The sequence below is a fragment of the Prionailurus viverrinus genome, chromosome A2 (genome assembly GCF_022837055.1).
Source record: "Prionailurus viverrinus isolate Anna chromosome A2, UM_Priviv_1.0, whole genome shotgun sequence".
Classification (NCBI taxonomy): domain Eukaryota; kingdom Metazoa; phylum Chordata; class Mammalia; order Carnivora; family Felidae; genus Prionailurus; species Prionailurus viverrinus.
Genome location: NC_062562.1, coordinates 153,270,492 through 153,292,119, shown reverse-complemented (window position 1 = coordinate 153,292,119; position 21,628 = coordinate 153,270,492). Strand labels below are relative to the sequence as shown.

At 41.2% G+C, this 21,628-nt stretch overlaps 1 protein-coding gene across 3 annotated transcripts in view; it reads left to right on the top strand.

The window, feature by feature from the left end:
- Nucleotides 1–21,628, top strand: part of DGKI (diacylglycerol kinase iota) — a 455,508-nt gene that overhangs the window by 164,295 nt on the left and 269,585 nt on the right. For 2 of the 3 annotated variants that reach the window (XM_047850207.1, XM_047850206.1), the window contains exon 3: nt 9,287–9,382. In XM_047850207.1, the coding sequence (XP_047706163.1) occupies nt 9,287–9,382 (96 nt within the window). Of the gene's footprint in view, nt 1–9,286; nt 9,383–21,628 lie in introns of those variants that run through there. The other variant, XM_047850208.1, reaches the window with a different exon arrangement.

The window sequence follows — 21,628 nt, the reverse complement described above, 5'->3', positions numbered from 1 at the left end:
CTCCCATGGACACCATGCCATGTGTGTTAGCGAAGCCACTTTTGGGGGAAAATAAGCTAAATTGCCAGAAAGGGAGTAATGTTCAAAAAGGCAAAAAAAAAAAAAAAAAAAAAAATCTTATCTCCATGGCTGGAATCCAAGTTTCCGGTTTAGAGTGAATTAGCCCCTTTAGAAGTGTGTCTGTTGCATAGATAATGTGTGTCTTCTCTTAAATGTCACATGCCTTTTCCACAATGGAGACTTAATTTGGATTTAAGAGATTTCTTCCTTGTTTTCAGTGTTATAGCAGGGAGCATAGGAGATAGGCCTTACTCTGTCTCTGCTGTTGTATAATTTGTTTTTGCCTATTACACTGCCTAAAACAACTTTCAAAGCAATGGTGGAAAAGCCACCCAGATCTTTCTTAAAGGGCATGTTGGTTTTCACATCGATTTTAATTTCAGTTCATTTTTTTTTTTTTTCCTCCCTCTTTTGAAAATTTCCTCCAGTTCTGAGGGCTATGGAAAATAGCTTCAACACAAACAAAGCCAGGTTCTAAATCCAGACCACATTTTCTTTCCTCTAGTTGATGATGCTAAGAAAAGAAGTGCTTTCTCCTAGGCAGGTAGAAACATAACATAGTTATACACCACCTCACCATTTGGTTCGGGGACAAGATTAGGGAAACAGAGTCTTTGTGCGAGATTGGTTTAAACTGGGTTATGAAACTAGGTCATCTTATCTTTAGAAACCTTGAATGAAGAGCCAGGAGGAGCCAGGTGAGTATGTGTGCGTGCGTGTGTTCTCATTTCAGTCTTATTTCAGGTGGCACGTCCTAACAGTCCTGTGCCGTCAGGCTTCAGCTCTTGTACCTTCAGGTTTGGGTGTTGTCCCTGAGAGGGACTCTCACCTCAGTGTTTTTCCCACTCCTAGCCCCATTTCAAACACTGTTAAGTCAGGTTAATCAAGGTGTCAGATGGCTGAGAGGTCATGAGGAGCTAACGACCTATAAATTTTTCCTATAAATCAGTGGAGGTCTTGCCCCTGGTCAGCCCTGTGAGTAGTGGGACAGATATAGCTTCATGCTGTGATTTCATGCACCTGCACTAGTCCTTTATTTCCCCAAATTGTGAGAATTTTAAATTCAGTCACGTGGGCTCCTGGGGGATATCATAGAATCCTGTAATCTCACAGGACACTGAGAAACATCCAAGTCTAAATTTCTGCCTCTAAGTAAGTGCTGATCTAAACTAACACTGCCCAAAAGAAACATATGTGAGCCATAAAGTAATTCTAAATTTTCTAGTAGCCACATTTAAAGAAATTTTTTTAAATTTTTTAAAAATCAAAAATGTTAGTACCATATTTTGTTTAAGCAAATAAATCAAAAATATTACCATCTCAATATGTAATCAGTACAAAAATTATCAGCGAGATGGTTTGCATTCTTTTTTTTTTCACAGTGAGTAAAGTCTGCTGTGAATTTTACACTGACAGCACATCTCAGTTAGTGTTAACCACATTTCAAGTTTTCAATAGCCATATGCTTATTGGGCAGCACGGATCTAAACCATCTTAGACAACTTCTACCTATTATTATCTTGGAGATTTTTAGGGAGAGATAGTCCAGATTTCTTTTCCTTTCTGAATTTGTAAGGACATTTACATGAGGTATGTATTTATAACTTTCTTATTATTTCAAAATATTTTTATAAGCAAATGCTTTCCTTTTGTGTAGATTATTTTCTTCTAGTGTCAGTATACTCTATCTGTATTATTCATAGTCTGTAAACTCCTCCATATCAATACATACATTTTTATCTTTTTACCTATAACCATTACTAGGACTTCAGTAGAACTTGAGACCAAGGAATCATATATGTATGTATAAATCTATTTCTGTATCTACCTAGATGAATCTCTACTCTTAGGTAGCTAGATCTGTCTTTATATACAGATCAATCTGTATGTATGTATATCATGAAATTTGTCTCAGCACTCACAAATACAGAAGAAATATTATGTTCATTTAGAAATGGTCGAGAGCTATCTATTTTTTTCTGTCTGGCATAGATGGATTCTCTAGTTGTATATTGTTTGAGATGGTATTTCAAGGTGGTTGTGTAGAGGAGAAGGAAAGAGGCTCCTGGGTGAGGAGAATGGACTAAACAAAAAACATGGCACAAAAGAAGGAAGATACAGCTATATTTAGAGAAGAAAGAAGAATAAAGAAATTGTACAAAGATGAATACAAGGAAGGTTAAGGGTAGATTGGGGTCATCAATGGAAGGTCTAGTATGTGAGATTAAATTCGGATTTCATTTTATAAATAACAGGGCATATTTAAGCCTCCTGAGCAAGAGAGAGAGGCGTAATCATAGTTATGTTCTAGAGGAATTAATTTTGCAGCAGTGTAAAATATCAGGGAGAATGTCAGAATTACGAGTTCAGAGCAGAAGAAACCTAGGACTCAGATTAGACATGCTCTTCAGTACATGATAAGTAGCTGGGGGGCGGGGGGTACAGGTAGATAATGAAAGGAAATCCAGACAAAAATATGAGGCCTGTATTAGTTGAGGTAGACTAGGCTGCAGTAAATAAAACAGACCTATAATTGCTCTATAGAAGTATATTTCCCCCTCACATAACAGACCAGGACTCTTCCGGGTAGGTTGAGTGGGAGTTGGGTCCTGTTCCACAGTTATTCAATGCCCCAGATAGTTGCTCTTACATCTTCACCAGATGGCTTCTGAAATCATCCCAAAGGTTCACTTCTCAAGTATCCAGTACGGGAAAAGAGAATGGAGGAGTGCATGTGGGAGGTTTCAATTGGCCAAGTCTGAAAACAGTACATGTCACTTATGCTTATGTTCCATTGGTTAGATCTTGGTCACATGGCCACATCTAAGTACACAGGAGGCTGGGTTATATGGTCTAGCTGTATGTCCAGGAAGAAGAAAATAATAATTTTGATGAATGGCTAGCAGTCTTGTCTACAAAGACCAAGGAGAGAAACTTGGATAATGCTAACATCTGTGGGTTAGAAGGGAAGGAAAACTAGAAAGTGTCCACCTTGAAACTGCCAGTTATTTTACCAGCAAAGTGGGTTTATTTGAGACTGGCAGAAGAATTGCAACTTGGGACATGTAAACTATGGCTAACCATAGGTGAGTCTGGAGATCAAAGGAAAGGAACATTACTTTATTTATTTATTTATTTATTTTATTTTTTAAAAAAAAAAATTTTTTTTTCAACGTTTATTTATTTTTGGGACAGAGAGAGACAGAGCATGAACGGGGGAGGGGCAGAGAGAGAGGGAGACACAGAATCGGAAACAGGCTCCAGGCTCTGAGCCATCAGCCCAGAGCCCGACGCGGGGCTCGAACTCACGGACCGCGAGATCGTGACCTGGCTGAAGTCGGACGCTTAACCGACTACGCCACCCAGGCGCCCCAACTTTATAGAGGAAAGGAGGAAGTTGGGAGGGGCTGCTTTGAATGGAAGTCCATTGGAGGAAAGTGAGGGTTCAGGGAGATGATGACTTCTTGTTAGCTGAGTTGTGGTATTTTCATATTGGCTGAGCTTGTTGCTGGGCAAGAAGAAATTCTTTCCTCCCGCTGGAGTAGTAATGTAGGCTTCTTCCTGTTGAGAATGCAAGGTAAGTCTCTTCCTTTTGGGGGTCTGCAATTAATGCAAGTGGTAGAGTGTGACCATCAGGCCTCCTGATTCCATTTTAAATGAGGTTTCCTTTATTCAGTTTCATAAAAGTAATCACAACAATAATAATACAAACTGTACTGAACACCTATTAACTTCTTACTGTGTGCAAGGCATTGAAATTTATGCATTTTCACATTTAAATATCACTATGATCTTGTGAGTGAAGTACAATTATTATTATAATTTTAATGGTGAGTAAACTGAGGTTAAGGAGAGTTAGAGAGGTCCTACGTACAGAAGAGGTACAGAAGAGGTGCAGCACCCAGGAGTGTTTCACAGGTGGGGCTTTCAAGTGTGTTTGTGGACAGTGCTAATCCCTCCTAGCAACTATAAGTGACAATACATATAGCATATTGCCAATGGATCTGAACCTTAGCGTCCAGAGTATTAACAGGGGGTCATGTAGACATGGCCGATTCCTACATGGTTGACCTTAATCTCAAGCTTCTCTGGAGGTTGAGCTGATACACGGCTCTCCGACCCACCATAAGTCATTGTTCTCTTAGACCATCTGGCATGTCCCAAGGCCCCAAGGTAAACGGATACTCTTATCAGGCAGGACATTCCAAGCACTTAGAGAGATGACCTTCCTAGAGTTGAGGGCCAAGTCCAGACTTCCCTTTGGGTAAGTTTACTTCTTTATTATGTACTTTATTAAGCATCAGACAAGATAGATGTGCAAGAAAAGGATGACACACGGGAAAAATGTAGTGTAGCAAAAGGTACGCTTCATCATTGTTTCATGTGACTTTTTTTTAAAGGCTTCTCTTCTGTTTGTGATTTTACAAGACTGTCATGTTTCTATTAAGCATCCATGTAGACTTATCACAGTTTATTATTCCAGACTAATGGACAGATAAATATAATTATCCCTTTCTACCTTTTGGAATTGCATGTAACAAAAATGTGCATTCATTCATTTATTCATTGATCCTTAATCTTTCCAATTCCTAAAATTTATTTGTCATCTATTTTCCAGACTCTTAGTCAAGTGCTGGACAGTCAATGTTCACATAGAGCTTAGAATCTAGTAAATGAGGAAACATTAATCAAATAATTATGCCAATTAATGGATAGTTGCCAACAGAGGGAAAGGGAATATGGTTTTATGAGAGAAACTAACAAAATAACTTGACTTAGACTTTGGGGTCACTGATGGCTTCTTGGAGGAAGTAACACTTGATCTGGTGACCAGAAAGTGAATAGAAATGAACCACACAGAATCAGAATGGAGAGGAATAAACAATTCAGATATAATAAACATCATATACAGTGAATGGCCTTTGATGATGGGCTATTGGGACATTCGAAGCCAGAGATTATGGAGGATCAGGTGGTAAAGTGGAAATGGTAAGTAACTGAGTTTCATACCCCCTTTGAAACTGGAGTCAGTAACATTAGCTGATGGATAGGAATGAGAAAGAGAGATCTAGAATGACTCCAATGTTTTTAGCAAATATTTGCAGCTGTAGGAATGGAAATACCATTTGCTGAAAATTTAGGGAGAAGATTAGAGTAAGAACAGATTTAAGGAGTATATCACAAACTGAGTTTGAGACTAAAATTTTGAGATGCTTATTGGTTTTAAGTGGAGATATTGAGAGGGCAGGTTTTTTTTTTATAGATCTGAAGTTCAAAGAAGGGGTTTGTAGTGTATGAATAATTTGGGGGATAACAATTAATTGATGGAATCTAAAACCATGAGAACTAAATGCAATAACCTTGGGACTGGGTGTATGGAGAAGAGTAAAGATCTGAGAACGAGCTGTGGAACACTCTTAATATTTAGAGTTTGGGAATTTGGGAAAGGTCCAAGGATGAAGACTGATGGAGTGGCCATTGAGGTACAACAAAAACACGAAAGGAGTATATAGGGTTTCCAGGAAGCAAGTGTCCCTAAAGGAAGGGAATGATCATCTGTGTCAAAAGCTGTTGATTAAGATAAAGACTGAGAATCAGCCACTGGATTTAGCCATGTGAAGTCACTGATGATCTTGACAAAAGTAGTTACAGTGGAATGAGAAGAAAGAAAGCCTGATGGAATTGGGTTCAAGAAGTAATGAGTAGAAAGGAAGTAGAGGCAGCAAATAAAACTCTTTTTTGAACTTTGCCAGTAAAGGAAAAGAACAAGTAGAAATAACGAAAAGCAATGTGTGGGTCCAGAAATCAAACTACGGATATATTATAATTTTTTCAGCTCTTACTTGTATATAGAGTTGTGATCATAATATACAGGTAGTTTTGAATTTTATTTTTATTTGACTTTACATCATATAGTTTTCCATGTGGCCAGTCTTCATAATTGTACTTCTTGATGACTTTATAATATTCCATATCATGTATTATTCTACTAAACATTCTTCTCCAGTGGGCATTTGTCATATTTCCAATTTTTGATTATTGCAAGGTAGAAATAAACTTCTTAATGTAAATAGTTTTTCCTTGCCGTTAAGATTATTTCCTTAGGGTACATTCCTAAAGTGAGATTATTAGATAAGTGTATGAAATTTTAATTTATTCTGTTGCTTCTTTAAAGGCTTATGTGTTGATGACTTTCCCCTTATCCCCAGGATCTATCTTGTTGACCTTGAGCCTTCTCACTATGTATCCATAGTTTCATGTCTATTTGCTTAAAATCTCTCTGGGCTACCTTATGCCTCATCTCCCTTCTTCTCTTACCTTTTTTCTCTGGTGACTGTACAAGGGTAGAAAAGTATCAAGTCTGATAGATCAGTCATAGACACGTTCTAGAATCTATTATTTGATAAGTTGATGGGGTAGGATAGGGTCCACTGGATTACGGGGCCTCAGACTCTATGCACATGAGTCACTTCAGAACGTTGAAAACTCATGATGTCCAGGTTTCATTCACTTCATGTTAGTTAAAATAGACTCTCTGGGGGTGGTACCCAGGTAGTCTTAAAAACTCACCAGGTGATTTTAATGAGCAGTTAAACTTGAGAACCAGCAGGTCAGAACCACTGTGGCAGGAAGCCTCTAGTCTTTTTTTTCCCTCTTCCCTTACAAAGGACAGTCTTTCTAATCACATCTCCACTGCAGAGTGAGGTGAGCTAATCCTAGCAGCCCTGCTGTGCCTGACTCTGAGTCAAGGTTGATCAGCAAGGCTCTGAGCGCTTGCTGGGTATGTATTCAGGGGGCAAATAGCCCCTAGCCCAGAGGAAGCCTACCTGGCAGCCCAGTGAGTTAGTGGGGTGCTTGCAAATCTGAGTCCCTGGGTCTTGACTGTTCCTGCCTGCTGTTGTTGACCTACCAGAAATTAATTTCTGGCCAGCCTAGTTTTTGGTGTTTGTTATCAATGACTTTTGACCATATGATCCGCTGTAACATATTATTCGTCACTTTCTAAAACTTTTGGCAGGATTTTAGCATTTTTGGTTTCCCTAACATTTCATGCTATAATTACATGTTTAGTTTGCATGTATATATGAATATATATATATATATGTATGTATTCATGTATATATGTATGTATAAGATAAATGTATATATACTGTCCTCATCCATTCCTATCTGAAAATTTTTAGGGTCTAAACCTATAGCTGTTCTTTTCTTCCTTCTGTTGTTTTTCTACAAGATTGACTATGAGGGGAATCCCATTTTCCCATTGACTTCCATAAAAAATGATGAACATGACTTTCTACAGGAAAAAATGACTAATAGAGAAGAAAAAGTTTTGGTGAAAAGATCATTAGTCACCCTTTGACATGGAGGGTGATGATTCTCATTAACATTGCTTTCTTTTTTAGAATGGTTTTGAGGCACTCTGAGATATGCAGGGCACCCCTGCCCCCCCCCCCCCCCCCCCCCGCCCCGAGAGTTTCCTTCTCCATTGTTCGTGATCCCTCGATATCTGTATAACTTGTGAATTTTTCCTGCCCCTCACTTTCCTTGAGTGTTCTGAGAGTTGGTGTCACCTTTCCTGGATTGTGAAGCACCTATAACCATTGGTTATTCTTACCTGAAAATCATTTGAGCCTAAAGGATCTGAAAGGAAAAGTATTGGAATCTGAAGAAATACATTTAAGAAATAGATGACACTTTGTTATTTTTTTTTCTCCTTGGTGTACATTTCTGCTACTTTGCGTTCAGCTTTGGGATTCAGAGGGCTGTCATGTGGACATTTCTGGAGTCGGTTACTATAAAGATGACTCACATATAAGATAGAGTTCTAAATTGCTTGGTTTGTCTATAAAGCTCCTTATTAAAGTCATTTAACAAAACACCATAGCCTGGGTGGCTTAAACAACAGGAATTTATTTCTCACAGTTCTGGAGGCTGGGAAGTCCAGGATCGAGGCACTGGTAGATTTAGTGCCTGATAAGAACCCACTTCCTGGCTTGTAGACGGCTGCCTTCTTGCTGTGTTCCACATGACCTTTCCCCAGTGTATGTGTGAAGAGAGAGAAAGATCCCTCTCATGTCTCTTCTTATAAGGGCACTCTAATCCCAATCATGAGGGCTCTGTCCCCGTGACCCAATTACCTCCCAAAGGCCTCATCTTCAAATACCATCACACCGTGGAGTAGGGCTTCAACATATGAATTTGAGGGGAATCACAATTCAGTCTGTAGCATCTCCCACGGAAGCCGATTACATGCCCCGCTGATGAAACAGATAAAAACAAGAGCAATTTTCCTGTAAGATCAGTAGACGTCATCTCTTTATGGTTAACCCAATACAGTGCTTTCCTTACGAGCTCAGGGTCTTTTTCAAGCCAATGAACAAAATACACAATTAATACATAAATCCATTATGTTTCCAAGGTAGTGTGTCAGAAGAAGGAATATGGAATCCTATTCATCATCCTGTTTAAGCAATATTCCACTCCTCCCCCGACCCCAACGAAACATTGTGCGTTCCTGAACATCAGATTGTTGCGCTGGTGTCGCCCGGCACAGCATGTCTGTTTGCCATCAGAAGTACATGGCTCTTTTTGGAAGCAGGGAAATCATTCAGTTAGAGAAATCTAGAATTCTATGGGTGAAGGCCCTACTGAAGCAGGACAAGTGTGAATTAGTAGGAATTTATTATGCTTTGAGTACATAGTGACTTGAATTAAGTTTTAAGAAGCCGCTGTCTTAGAATATAATTTACCCATTACTGATATAAATGTAAATATGTCTTCAGTCTTTAAAGTGCTTTAATACCACTATCCTTCTTCTTAGCTAATTTGCTAAGTAAAGGCAACTTTTAATAGGATTTTAGTCTCAATTGTCATGGAATCTACAGTGTTGGGCCTAGATAAATATGGCCTTACAGTGAACAATCTGAGGGATTTTTTTCCTCATTTGTTTAATATATGTTTCACAGATTACCACATCTCTGGATAAAGCATTTATAGACCTAATGTCCATTTTGGTTATGGCTCAGACAAAGTTTTCCCAAACACCTTATTCTGTTTCTAGAACTTTGGTAGGATCTATGCCAACAGTATTTTCAGGGGTAAAATGAGAGGTGTTTAAACTGTGCGGGTTCACTTACTTTCTTGCCTCCAGAATCTAAATTTGAGATCTCCCTCTTTCATACCTGAAAAGAAAACTTAAACCAGGTGGGTCTTTCCCTTCCAGGAGAATGCCGTGAATGGAGAGCACCTGTGGCTGGAGACCAACGTCTCAGGAGACCTGTGTTACCTGGGAGAGGAGAACTGCCAAGTCAGATTTGCAGTGAGTGTGCTCCTCAGATCTCTGGGTTCTGCCCTTCCCTGGGGAAGGCTTCCAAGTTGAGTCTGACAGCCTGAGGAGGCCCGAATTTCCAAGGAGGCCACCGTGCCTGAATTTACAAGGAGAGGTTTGAAAGGGCCTGTCCCTTGTGAGACAGTTGACAGTTAACATGGCTTTCAAGGGGGTTGGTTTTAATGGCTTGAGGGCTTGGCTATGCAGGTTGAACTTTGGTATAATGTGCCACTTTATGATGATTCCCAGCGTCGGTTTTTATTTGTGTGTTGGAGGGAAGGGAAAGGGTAAATGTGCATGAGTGTTTGCTTCCGGAGGGGCTGTCTGTGTGGGGGGAGGTCTGAGTGTGGGGGAGGTGCGTCTGTGGGAGAGACCAGTCGGTCAGACAAGTTGGTCTTGTAGAAGAGCGCATATGGTGGAGGGGATTGCTGGTGCGTGAGAATGGGGGTGGTGAAACACCTGTCTGGTGCTGGCATGGGCTAGCAAATACAGGCATGCCTTGTTTTCTGATGCTTTGCTTTATGTCACAGACCCTGTGGTTTTTTTTTTTTTTTTTTTTTTTTATATACAAATTAAAGGTCTGTGGCAACCCTACCCGGGCGCCATTTTTCCAACAACATTTGCTTACTTTGTGGTAATTCTCACAATATTTCTGACTGCTTCATTGTTATATTTGTTATGGTCATCTGTGATCAGTGAACATGACTGGCTAAAGTGGACATAATGGTAAGCATTTATAGCAATGAAGTAATTTTTAATTGAGGTATGCACTTTTTTAGACATAATGGTATTGCACACTTACTAGACTGCGGTATAGTATAAATGGTAACTTTTATATGCACTTGAAGCAAAAAAATTCATTTGACTCGCTTTATTGTGATACTCACTTTGTTGCAGTGGTCTGGAACCGAACCCACGATATCTCTGGGGTGTGCCTGCAATTCAGATCAAGTTGTGGAGGATAAAATTCTAGAAACTAGACAATTAATAAGCACATTGGAATATCCCTTGCTTTTTATTTATTTTAATGTTTATTTTATTTATTTTGAGAGAGAGTGTGTGTTTGTGAGCGGGGCAGGGCAGAGAGAGAGAGGGGGAGAGAATCCAAAGCAGGCTCGAACCCATGAACCATGAGATCGTGGCCTGAGCCAAAACCAAGAGTCAGACGTTGAACCAACAGAGCCACCCAGGCACCTCTCTCTTGATTTTTAAAATTTGCTTTGTATGGCTATTTAGAACCACCAGTTTAAATGTCAAAATTGTCTTTATGTTCTGTGAAAAGAACACAGTTGCCAGGCGTTGAGTCGTAAGGAACTAAAATTTTATTGTTGAGAAAGTGAACTTAAAATTTTTGTGTAATTGAAAATTGTTGGTTTGAAAAGAGTAATGGGAAACATAGAATAGTAAAGAAGAAAGAAGTGTTCTTTCTTACTTGGGGAAATGAGCCTTGTAAAGACATAATGCATTTTTTTCCTTTTTCATTATATTTGTTTATTATGTGAAAGAAAGGTTTGGGGTAGAATGCAGGACTTTGGAATTACAAGTGAATATTTTTCTATTAATAACTAATAAGAAAGAAATTGAATTTCCACTAAAGCTTACGGAAGAATATAGCCCTCAGGGACTTTTATCCGGCTGCCAGAATTGCAAAGCTCATGGAACAAAACTTTAAAAATTGCGTTAGCTGTTTTGACGACTGGTTTATAGGTTTTGTTGGGAAAACTTCATGAGAGTTTAGAAGACCAGGGTGTACTTGAGTGAAGTTAGGAGTAAAGATCAGTGAAAGGCCCAGCTGTACAAGGTCTCGGTTTGAATCTCACTGTTACCACTCACTGATATTGAGAACTCCTGTCTCTTGGGTGCTGGCTACCTTCTTCGAAAAAGAGAATAGGATGAAATTATTTTAAATTATGCTTCCAACCCAGGTCTGTACTTAGCTGTTTGCATTTCTCTTAATCTTGTAGATTCATTTGATCTAAATATCAGGATTTCCACTTTATGCATATGTATTTTTAATTAAAGTATAATTGCATAAAATTTGATTAAATTAACCAAAGACCAAGAAATGCTCAGCTGTTTGGACTAAAATGCTATAAATAATGAATTAACATTAGGATCTTAGTTAATTGCATAAACACTGGTCGTGGAATATCAGATAATATGAAATGGAAAAAATGAAAGCCAATTTTACTTGCATACATGCTTTTGAACTATTTCTGCTGATACTGCTGTCATCTGATGGACTGTAATTTGTTACAGAGTTCTGCATTATTTCCAGATTACTCCCTTTGATCCTTTTCTGGTAGTCTTTTACTGTCAGTCACATACTACCTCTCTTGGCAAATATATATACAGATACATCCACTCTTTTTAAACCTTGTATCAGCAAATGGCATCACTATTTACTGACTGATTATACCTGGGTCACTATTACCTCTAGACAGGGAAAAACAACAAAGAATAAGGGAAATTTATAAGTAGGATGCAACAGAGTTGTGACAACCCCCGGTGCCCTTCTGAATCTTTCTGCTAATTTTATCCCCAATACTTGGCTCTATTAACTCACTTCACAAAGTGTCTGGAAGATGAAGAGCTCTCCTCCAAAGAAAGGTCGGTGAAAGAAGGAATGAATCAGCGAGGAAGCAGAAGACCTGTTGGCTCATTATAGGCTCCCAAAGGCTCAGTGTGTTCACCCATGAAGTGGGGCAAATGTTGGGAGCATTAGATGAGATAATGCATTGAAAGAATTTACTTGCCACAGCAACTGGCACAATGAATTAAAAGGGAAAAACAAACCAACATAGAAAAGGTGGAAGCAGACCATTCATGAAAGAACCACCATTGGCCAATATAGATCTGAAAAATATTTTAAAAAGGCACCCGGGACGCGCCTGGGTGGCTCAGTCGGTGAAGCGTCAGACTGCAGCTCAGGTCATGATCTAGTGGTTTATGAGTTCTAGCCTCGCATCGGGCTCTGTGCTGACAGGTTAGAGCCTGGAGCCTGCTTTGGAGTCTGTCTCCCTCTCTCTCTGCCCCTCCCCCACTCGTGTTCTGTCTCTCTCTCTCTATGTCAAAAATAAATAAAAACATTAAAAACAAATTTTTTAAAGGCACCCAAAATAAAACAACTACGAGGAGTCAGCATCATGTGCCTATTTGAAATAGCAAAGATTTACAAAATGATACCACCTGCTGGTTAGTTAAGCCTAAGTGGTATTCTCGTTGCCACCTGGTAGGAGGGTAAATTGATGCATGCACGGTTGACCCTTGAACAACATGGGTTTGAACTGTATAGGTCCACTTATATGTGGAATTTTTCTGGTAAGAACTACTATAAATGTATTTTGTTTTATGACTTTCTTAATATTTTCTATAGCTTACTGTATTATAAGCATACAGTATATAATAGAGAATACAAAATATGTGTTAATTAACTGTTTATGTTATCAGTAAGGCTTCCGGTCAATTTTGGGAGTAGTCAATTTCCGGTTAATTTGGGGGAGTCAACACTTATATCTGAATTTTCAACTGCACAGAGGGTCAATGTCCCCTAACATCCACATTGTCCAACGGTCAATTGTCAGTATGTAGTAAAGCATTACAAATCTAGCTGTCTCTAATTTATGCATCACATTTGGGTGGGGTGGGAACATTGGCAAGCAGGAGAGAACGGGGAGAAGTGTGCTCAACTTGATTCAGGGTAGTAGGAGGAAGAGTGAAGTAACCTGGGTTGAAAAAGAATATTAACAAGGGGAAGTAGAGAGAACTGACATCTTCCAGTGTTTAAAGAACTGCCTTGAAGAAAAGGAAGGGTCTTGCTCTCCATAGTTAGGAAGGTAGAATTAAGTTCTAGGTATAGAATCCACTGCCTCTAGCATCAAATCTTACATGTATAATAAACATCACCTGGAAAGCCTGTTAACAGTGTAGATTACTATTTCTCTCCTTGCTCCAAATGCTGATTCAATATGCCAAAGCTGGACTTGGGAATCTGTGATTTTAGCATGCACCTCAAATAACTATGGTACAGATGGTCCACAGACTTAACTTTGAGAAAGGCTCTATTATAAGGAAGAACCTTAACAACTAGAGCTGTCCAGCAAGAGATCAAGGTATCTGGAGAGATGGGCATAAAAGATGCGTTTGCCAACAAGTTGGATGGCCATCTTTCAAGGATGCTGTGGGGGGGGGGGGGGGGATGGGGGAGGATGCACACCTGCTTTGGGTAACAGGTCAGGCAAGTTAATCTCCAGGAGAGCCTCCAGTTTAAATGTTCTTTTTGCAGCTTTCTTAGAATTGAACAACAGTTTTGTAAGAAAAAAGCATGTGCAAATGGATTATGCATTATATCCTCCTTTCTTTTAATGAAGCACCTTTGAAGATAGCCAACCTGTTGAGATAAGGACCAAATTAACATTACCAGGTACTACCTGCAGGCTTCTAAACAATGGGCAGGCAAGGCATTTGGAGGAGGAGTGAATCCGTCACCAAAGATATGCCTTTCACTTCTTACCTTATTTTAGCAAAGCAAATGTCATGGGTATAAGTTAAGAGAAGGGAGAAATCAGTGTGGGTTGAGGTAGACAGAGGCGGCTTCATGGCAGTGGGGCTTGAGCACAGTTTGAAAGATGGCTAAGATTTACATAAAGGGAGTGGGGCAGGAGAACATTTCAGCAAGGGAGAGGAACATTAGCAAACTCAGAGTCAGGAGCAAGCTTTGAACGAGGGAGGAGGCACCAGGCACGCATGAACACACCAAAGGGCATGTGTTAGGTAAGAATGGAAATAAGGACAGATGGGGGCTGTGTGTGTCCATGTGCTCTGAACGGAAACTCAGAGTGCATGTTATAAATGCCTGTGTGCTTACGAAGCATGGCCATATAATATATCATCTCAAGCAAGACAGTTTTCAGAGGGAGAGGCTGCTGGTAGGTATAGTGCTGTGACATTAAGCACAAACCAGAGCTGCATCGGGGACACTGAGACAGTCACCCTAACTTAGAGGGATGTTACAAAAATCTATTGAAAACCAAGGCGAACCTGCACATCCAGGACTTCCTGTTGCCATGTGGACTGATACTTGGGGCCTGTATTGAAGGGGATTGAAAGCAAGGCTGTGACATCACAGGACACGAAGATATTTGTAGGAGAGTTTGCTCCAAAGTCTTGGGGCTGAACCAGATGACCTTTAAAATCCTTCCTCTTCTGCATTTCTCTGGTGGCAACATTTAATACGGTAGAATGTCTGTGAGCAGAAATGTAATGGGATTAAAGTTGTTCCTAAATCAGAGACAGTCCCCAAATTAGTACCTGTTTCTTTTTCTGGTCTAGAGAGGAGAATGGGATGCACCAGTAATGACATTGGAGCAGAAGGGTCACCATTTCCCAACATGATTATGGGGAGGAAAACTGAAATAAAATTCCAACTAGGACCACTCTCATTTGGTGCTGTTTATTGGGGTGGAGATTACTTCATTTATTCTGTAAGTGTTCATGGGCTGAGTGCCCTGTGCCACAAAGTGCAGACATTGTTGAGAATGACGTTGAATTGTAAGTGACAGTATCAGTTTGGTAGGTGCACTCTGTGGAAACCCTTCTCAGCCTTTCTTGATAGTATATGCAAAGATGTTGAGCCACATGTTTGCTCCTAAAGAAATTCTTGCCTCCATTAATAATCAGTCGGGCACATACCAGTGCCCACGTATCTTTATGCTGAAATGACACTTGTCTATGTCGCTGTATTGATGCACACAACAACCATGGCCATTGTCTGCAACCTGCCTTGAGACGTGTAGACAGAGGTAGGCCACCTGGAAAGTGGGAAGGAAGTGGGTTTTGGGAGACTGACCTGGATTTGAAAGCCTGCCGTTTGTGTACTGAGTGAAGTTTGGACAAATTGCACCCATTTCCTCATTTAAAGTATTGTTATTAAGATCAGACTCAGTGATTCTTATTTCTGGATGAGCATGGTGAACTTAGAACACTTTACTTTTCCATTTTATTTTTTAGAGTGGTTGGTCCCAGCCCGGATCTGCCACATCAGGGTCTCTGTTGAGTGGCACCAGGTATGAATATGTTAAAAAAATAAATAAAAAGACCCAGAACTCTACAGATGGACTCTGCTGTCACACATAGGTACAGAGGACACCGTTCTACTTCACAAAGAGTGTCAGGACCCAACCAAGCGGACTGGTCCCAGGGCCTGGAGCATAGTGGCTGTTATGGGTTGAATTGTGTACCCCAGAAAGATGCTGAGGCCCTAAACCCCAGTCCCTCAGGATATGACATTATTGGGAAATAGGGTTGTTTCAGATATGATCAGTTAAGATGAGGTCACATTGGAGTGGGGGTGGGCCTTACTCGAATATGTCAAGTGGACTTCTAGGAAGAGGAAGACACAGGGAAGGACGCAGAGACTGGAGCGATGGAGCTGTAACCCAGGGACCGCCAAGGACCACAGGCCGTCATCAGAAGCTGGGAGAGAGGCACGGGACAGATTCTCCCTCAGAGCCCTGGGAACAGTATCAACCCTGTGGATACCTTGATATCAGACGTCGAGTCCCCAGAACCGTGAGCAAATACATTTCTGTTGTTTTAAGCTACCCACTTTGTGGTACTTTGTTAGGGCAGCCCTGTGAGACCAGTGCAGTCGCGTCCTGTTAGGTCAGTGATCTCATCTTGGCCACATGGCTACCTCCACGAGGCTCACAGATGCACAAACACCCAGAGGTATCTTTGAAAATGCCTTGATTGAGGATTTCGTTGAGACATTTGTGGCTTTCTGTATAAGTGAGCAGACAGGCAGGGAGGCACCCGCAGCTGAGAAGTGTGAGGAAAGGAGTAGCTAGATGGTTAGGTGAGTGAGAATGTGTAGGTTGGGTGAGAGAAAAAAGGAACCGTCAGACTTCAGAGTGCTGTTACCAGATATCTTTTCTATTTCTAAACATGCTTATGTCACCTTGTTTGTGTGGGTAGGCTGGTGGATACTGTTTTCCTTTTGTTATTGTTTTGTTCATGTGTTTTGCTTTCATCTTTTCCTTGCGGGTAAGGTTTGGCAAATCTGGCCAACCCCACCTGACCTCTTACTTCTGTGATGTCTTCCAATACCGCTTGAAGCTTAACAAATCTAGTTTTATTGAGTAAATGAATGAATTGCATGAGGGAGGCCATGCCATATGGGGGTGGGCAGTCTGGAGAGTGAGAAACCATGCAGATCCAGAGGCCAAGAGATCTGGATAAAAATCCTGGCTCTGCCTGGCTTCTCTGAGCCTCAGGTCCTTCCGTAAAGTAGTGATGATTGTGTCTGCCTCTCGGAATTGGTAGAAGGATTAAATTAGTTGACAAGCATTAACGTCCTTTCTTCTTTTATCCTGTTCCTAACTTCCATTTCAGTGTCATTAAGCTGAATGAGCTAATTAGTACTTTGGTTGGACTTTACTTTCAACAAGACCTTATGTTTGGGATTCTTCTGCTAACCCCACTGCTGACACTTAAACTTTTACCCATCATTTTACTGCTGTGTGTGATATCCATCGTCTACTAGGTCATGGGTGGGACCAAGTGAGTGCGGCAAATTGAAGTAACCCGTTCTGGAAAGCATCTTGTAGGCTGTATCTTTTTACTGGTGGGTCAGAAGCCTCATTGCTCTATCACAGCCTCTGCTCATAAGGAGGCTGGCCACATCATCGCTGGATCCTTGGGAGAGACTTGTAAGAGTACAAGGGCAGTAGCTCTCTCTGCCCTATTTGAAGAAAACTTTTAGCTTTCTGTTGTTTAAAAGAAAAAACAAGATGCAGAACCTGGTCACACGTTGTTTGTTTCATCTCTGGGGTATGGATGCCCTGGACGGCAGCCTGTGCGGGTGCTGCTTCGTGTGTATCTCTGTGCTGTGGGCGGACAGGCAAGTCAGTGCCCCGCACATGTTGCTGGGGACTTTGTGCCCATCGGTGCGTGCGGGTCTGGCAGGTGTGTACCACAGAGCACCCACATTGGACTCAAGCCTCAGATTGCATCAGGACTGGCTGCTTGCTGATCCCTCGCATGCCAGTTGTCCAGCATGGCAGATTGATGGGCCGCACCCCAGATGGCCACTTGGCTGAGTGGGGTGTGGGCTGTCAGAGGGAACGATGAGTGTGGCAGTAAAGCCCCAGAGGCTAAGCCAGCTTGCTGTTGTTTGGGTGCCAGCCTTGAAGACGCCATCTCCAGGGAGCTGCCAAAGCTGTGCTCTGCCAGAGGTCTCTCCCACTGTTAGGATATTGAGGAGCTAACGAACCAAGATGACTCAGGGAGAACAGAGCCATGAACGGAAATTGGCGTAGACAGATTCTCTGCTCCTGACCCCCTCGTCAGCGGATGTGAGTGGAGGAAGGGGCTGGGGTGTTCCCGTGGGTGCAAGTGATGGTGCTCCGTATGTGTCTGGCCAGACGGTTGGGCATTTGCTTGAGATCATCCAAGGGCACACTTAGAACTGTGTCTCACGTGTGGCAGGGCCTCGGTAAATGTTAGCCATTGCTACTTTACAGCTATTGTTGTCGTTGTGAGTGTCCTTATTTGGTGCAGAGTGCTGTCCATACACTTGTGGGGAATTTAATACCGATCCTGCCCACTTTGTGCCGCAGAGCTGGCGATGGGTCACGGAGCCCAGGGATCTTGAGGATTCTGTACTCCTAGGTGACCTTGGATCAACAGTATCGTTGGCTTTTTGCACAGTCTACTTTAAAAAAAAGTCGTGTTCTGGAGACCACTAACAATATGGGGTATTGTTCATTAAAGCGGTGTTATGACCAAATAAGTTTAGAAAACACTGAACACCTTTAATGTACAAATATGTGTAATGAAGCTGTAAGAAAGACATAAGGTATGCAGGATTTCCTAGTTTTTTCCTCGGGGAAGGGATGCTTGTTGAATCTACTATTAGTCCCACAGAACATCTATTGGCGTCTTATGGGATCTCAGTATTCAGTCGAAAACTGTTTGAGAAATGCTCACATAATGTCATTTTCCTAGGCCTTGTCAAGTCAATAACAGGAAGAGGCAGTTTCCTCCCACCTAAAGGTAAAGGAATGTCAGAGAGGCTTAATCACCACCCAGAGTTTCATACCTTTTCTTTGTCTTTGTGCAATTATGTTGCCTTTATACTAAACTTTCATTGAGCCAAGCTGTGTGTGTGTGTGTGTGTGTGTGTGTGCGCGCGCGCGCGCGCGCACACGTGTATTTTATTCTTAGAGTTTGAGCCTCTGAGATAATTGTCTTCTCTTCTGCAATAATTTTAGATTGAGGCTATGTTTGTATGTGGGTATATGTTTGTGTGGAGAGGTTTTGTTGTTACTAAATATTGGCACAGTCCTGTTACTTAATGAAAATAATTTGCATCTGATTGAATATAGGGTTTACATCTCACCTAGGCAATGCCCAGGTATATAGAAATGTTTTCCCTTTTTCCAGTGTTCCCTAGTGTAGAGATCTAGAACAATAGAATTTAACCAACATTCTCGCTGCTCCAAGGCCCCAGTCTTGGCTGAAGCATTATTTGCATTAGCAGTTACCCAGAACTACTGCTGACCCCTACGTGGACATTGTCTCTGTTTGTTAGAATTTTAATGTTGTTTCTGGTTCCTCCCTCACACATGAGGCAGATAGAGATTTTAGAGGGTAATGCCCTAAGAACATGAGGAAATGGAAAAACCTGCTTTGATGCCTTCATTTGAGGAGGCGTGTGGGCTTTGGAATCAAAAGGTGGCTTGGCTTTGAATCCAGGCTCTGGGATTTTCTAATTGTGTGATGTTGATCATCGTTTTAACTTCTTGTAGGTTCAGTTTTGCATCTTCAAAGTGTGGGCAATTCCTGCATCTTACTGTTGCTGTGAAACTTAAATGAGATAATGTATAGACAGCAATTAACAGCTTGGCAAGTCACAAACACATACCAAAAAGCAGCCCCTGCAATGGATGTTTCTCCTTCAGGGAGAAGTGACTGCAATGGATTGTCAGAAACTGATCCCCAAAAGGCAATGCCAGAGTACAGACCTTGGAGCACCTTATAACCAGCACCCCTCGCTCAGTGAATAAAAGAGAGGATGGGTCTCACAGAGTGAAACAACTAGCCCAGTTCACAGGCTGTCCCTCAACTCTGTGGCCCTTCTCCATTCTCTTGATCTTCTATAGCACACATCACTTTCTATTATTAAAAAAAAATTGCTCGCCTGCTTACCTGTGTCTCCACCACTAGAACATAAGTTCCATTTAGTTCAGGGACTGTGCCTGTGTTGTACTGTCCTAGATCCTCAGCATTCAGCACAGTGAATGCAGTGAGGAGTTATCCTGCCATTTTTCATGGAATGAGTGAATGAATGAATGAGTTCAGGGATGTGATTGTTGAGAGAGACACACATACACACATGGACACCTGTCACCAGATCAAACTCTGCCATGTATTTAAGTATCATTATACTTAGCATCCAGGATGTTTGAATTCGTGCCTTACTTTTCAGGCTCTTCACAGGGAGGCTCAACATTCACTGCTAGTAGGCTCTTGTGGGGTTTTAAGCCCTGGCCTAGCCAGTGTCATGCCTATTGTGGCCCATCTTATTTGATTCTCATGGAGGATAGAGACTGCTGTTTACCATTCTTGGCACAGGGGGTCATGGAATTGTCTGTAGTCCGTCGCTATGGGCTCTTCCGAGAATGGATCACCTGAAGCAATCATGTCAATTATGTCTATTTTCATCAGTCTTGTCCCCCTAACTTTTCACTAGTAAGGAAAGTGAGGGGGAAGTAGTAAGTTGTAATAGAAAGAGATAGCTTTGAGTCAGAAAGACTTGGGTTTCACTCCTAGCTAATTTATCTTGGGTGAGTTGCTCAATCTCCTAGGATCTCAGCTCCTTGGCTGTAAAATGGGTGAAGTACCTGGGTTGTATGGCTGAAATGAGCTGTATTTACAGTATACATAATATGGATATCCTACTAGCAGCCATACTGGTAAATACTGTCTGCGGTAGTGATGTCCTCACTGAAAAATGGTATGGGTGGGTGTGTGTATGTGAGTGGAAATCATACTGCAAACTGGGGATGTAGCTAGCTCTGAGTGTACCATGACTGAAACGGTGGTCTTCTTGGCTGGACTTGGGAAGACTTTCTCTTAATTATGTCACCAAGAGCTTGGGATGTAGGAAATGGCAACGAAAGAACGGCTCATTTACCACAGCTTGATACGGCTTCTTAAGTGAGTAGAGTATTCCATATTAAAGCAAATGTATCTAAATTATTTTTTAGAAACCTCAAGCTGTGAACTATAAATAACAAATTCCTTGATTTCTACAAAGTAAACTGATAATGAGGACATGTTAGGATGCATGCTGCGGGTTAGGGAGTGTATATGGTGCCATCACACCAGCAAGGACCGAAAGGCAAGCCTTGGTGTTTTCTAGTTTATAGTGAGCCTCAGTTCTCTACACACTTGATATACTACCTTAGCATTAGAGCCATTAAGATAACATAGGTACACCGTTTCCTGTTAATTTGTCTTCATTATGACTTTCGTAGTATATCCAGTCCATTTTTATATCTGTCTGCTTGAAATTCATAAATGTACATCTCTTTGGCTATGTAGGCCTCTAGTTGCATGAATACTTATTAGTGTCTGTGTACTTATAATCCTATTTATGTACATTTTTTTGCACATATAGTTAACACTTCAGGTAATCTATGAGATACATGGAAACTTTGACCTGAGATCCCTTGAAAAGAGTATAAAAATTCAACAGGTCACAAAATCGTCTGGAAAGAACCAAAGATAGGAAGATAGCACCCAATAAAGTTAAAGCCATTGACTGGCCGCGGTCATATAAGCAGGACCTTCTTGCATCTAAGCTGAGAAGCATAGAGAAAATGAATGGGACAGAAAGATACAAGAGAGAAGACAAGCAGGCAGAAGGGGAAAAAAAGAAGGAAAAACAAGAGCTGAGGGCAACAAAGCACAGAGAAAGTAAAATAACAACCAAGAGTAAGAAACAGAATTAGGATTTTCAAAGAGTTCTTCCAGTTCATTAGGCTGAAATCCTTTTGTTTTTTTAATGTTTATTTAGAGAGAGGGTGAGCATGTACACAAGGGAGGGGTAGAGAGAGGGAGAGGGAGAGAGAGAAGAGAGAGAATGAATCCCAATCAGGCTTCATGCTGACAGCGCAGAGCCCAATGCAGGGCTCAATCCCACCAACTGTGAGATCATGACCTGATCCAAAA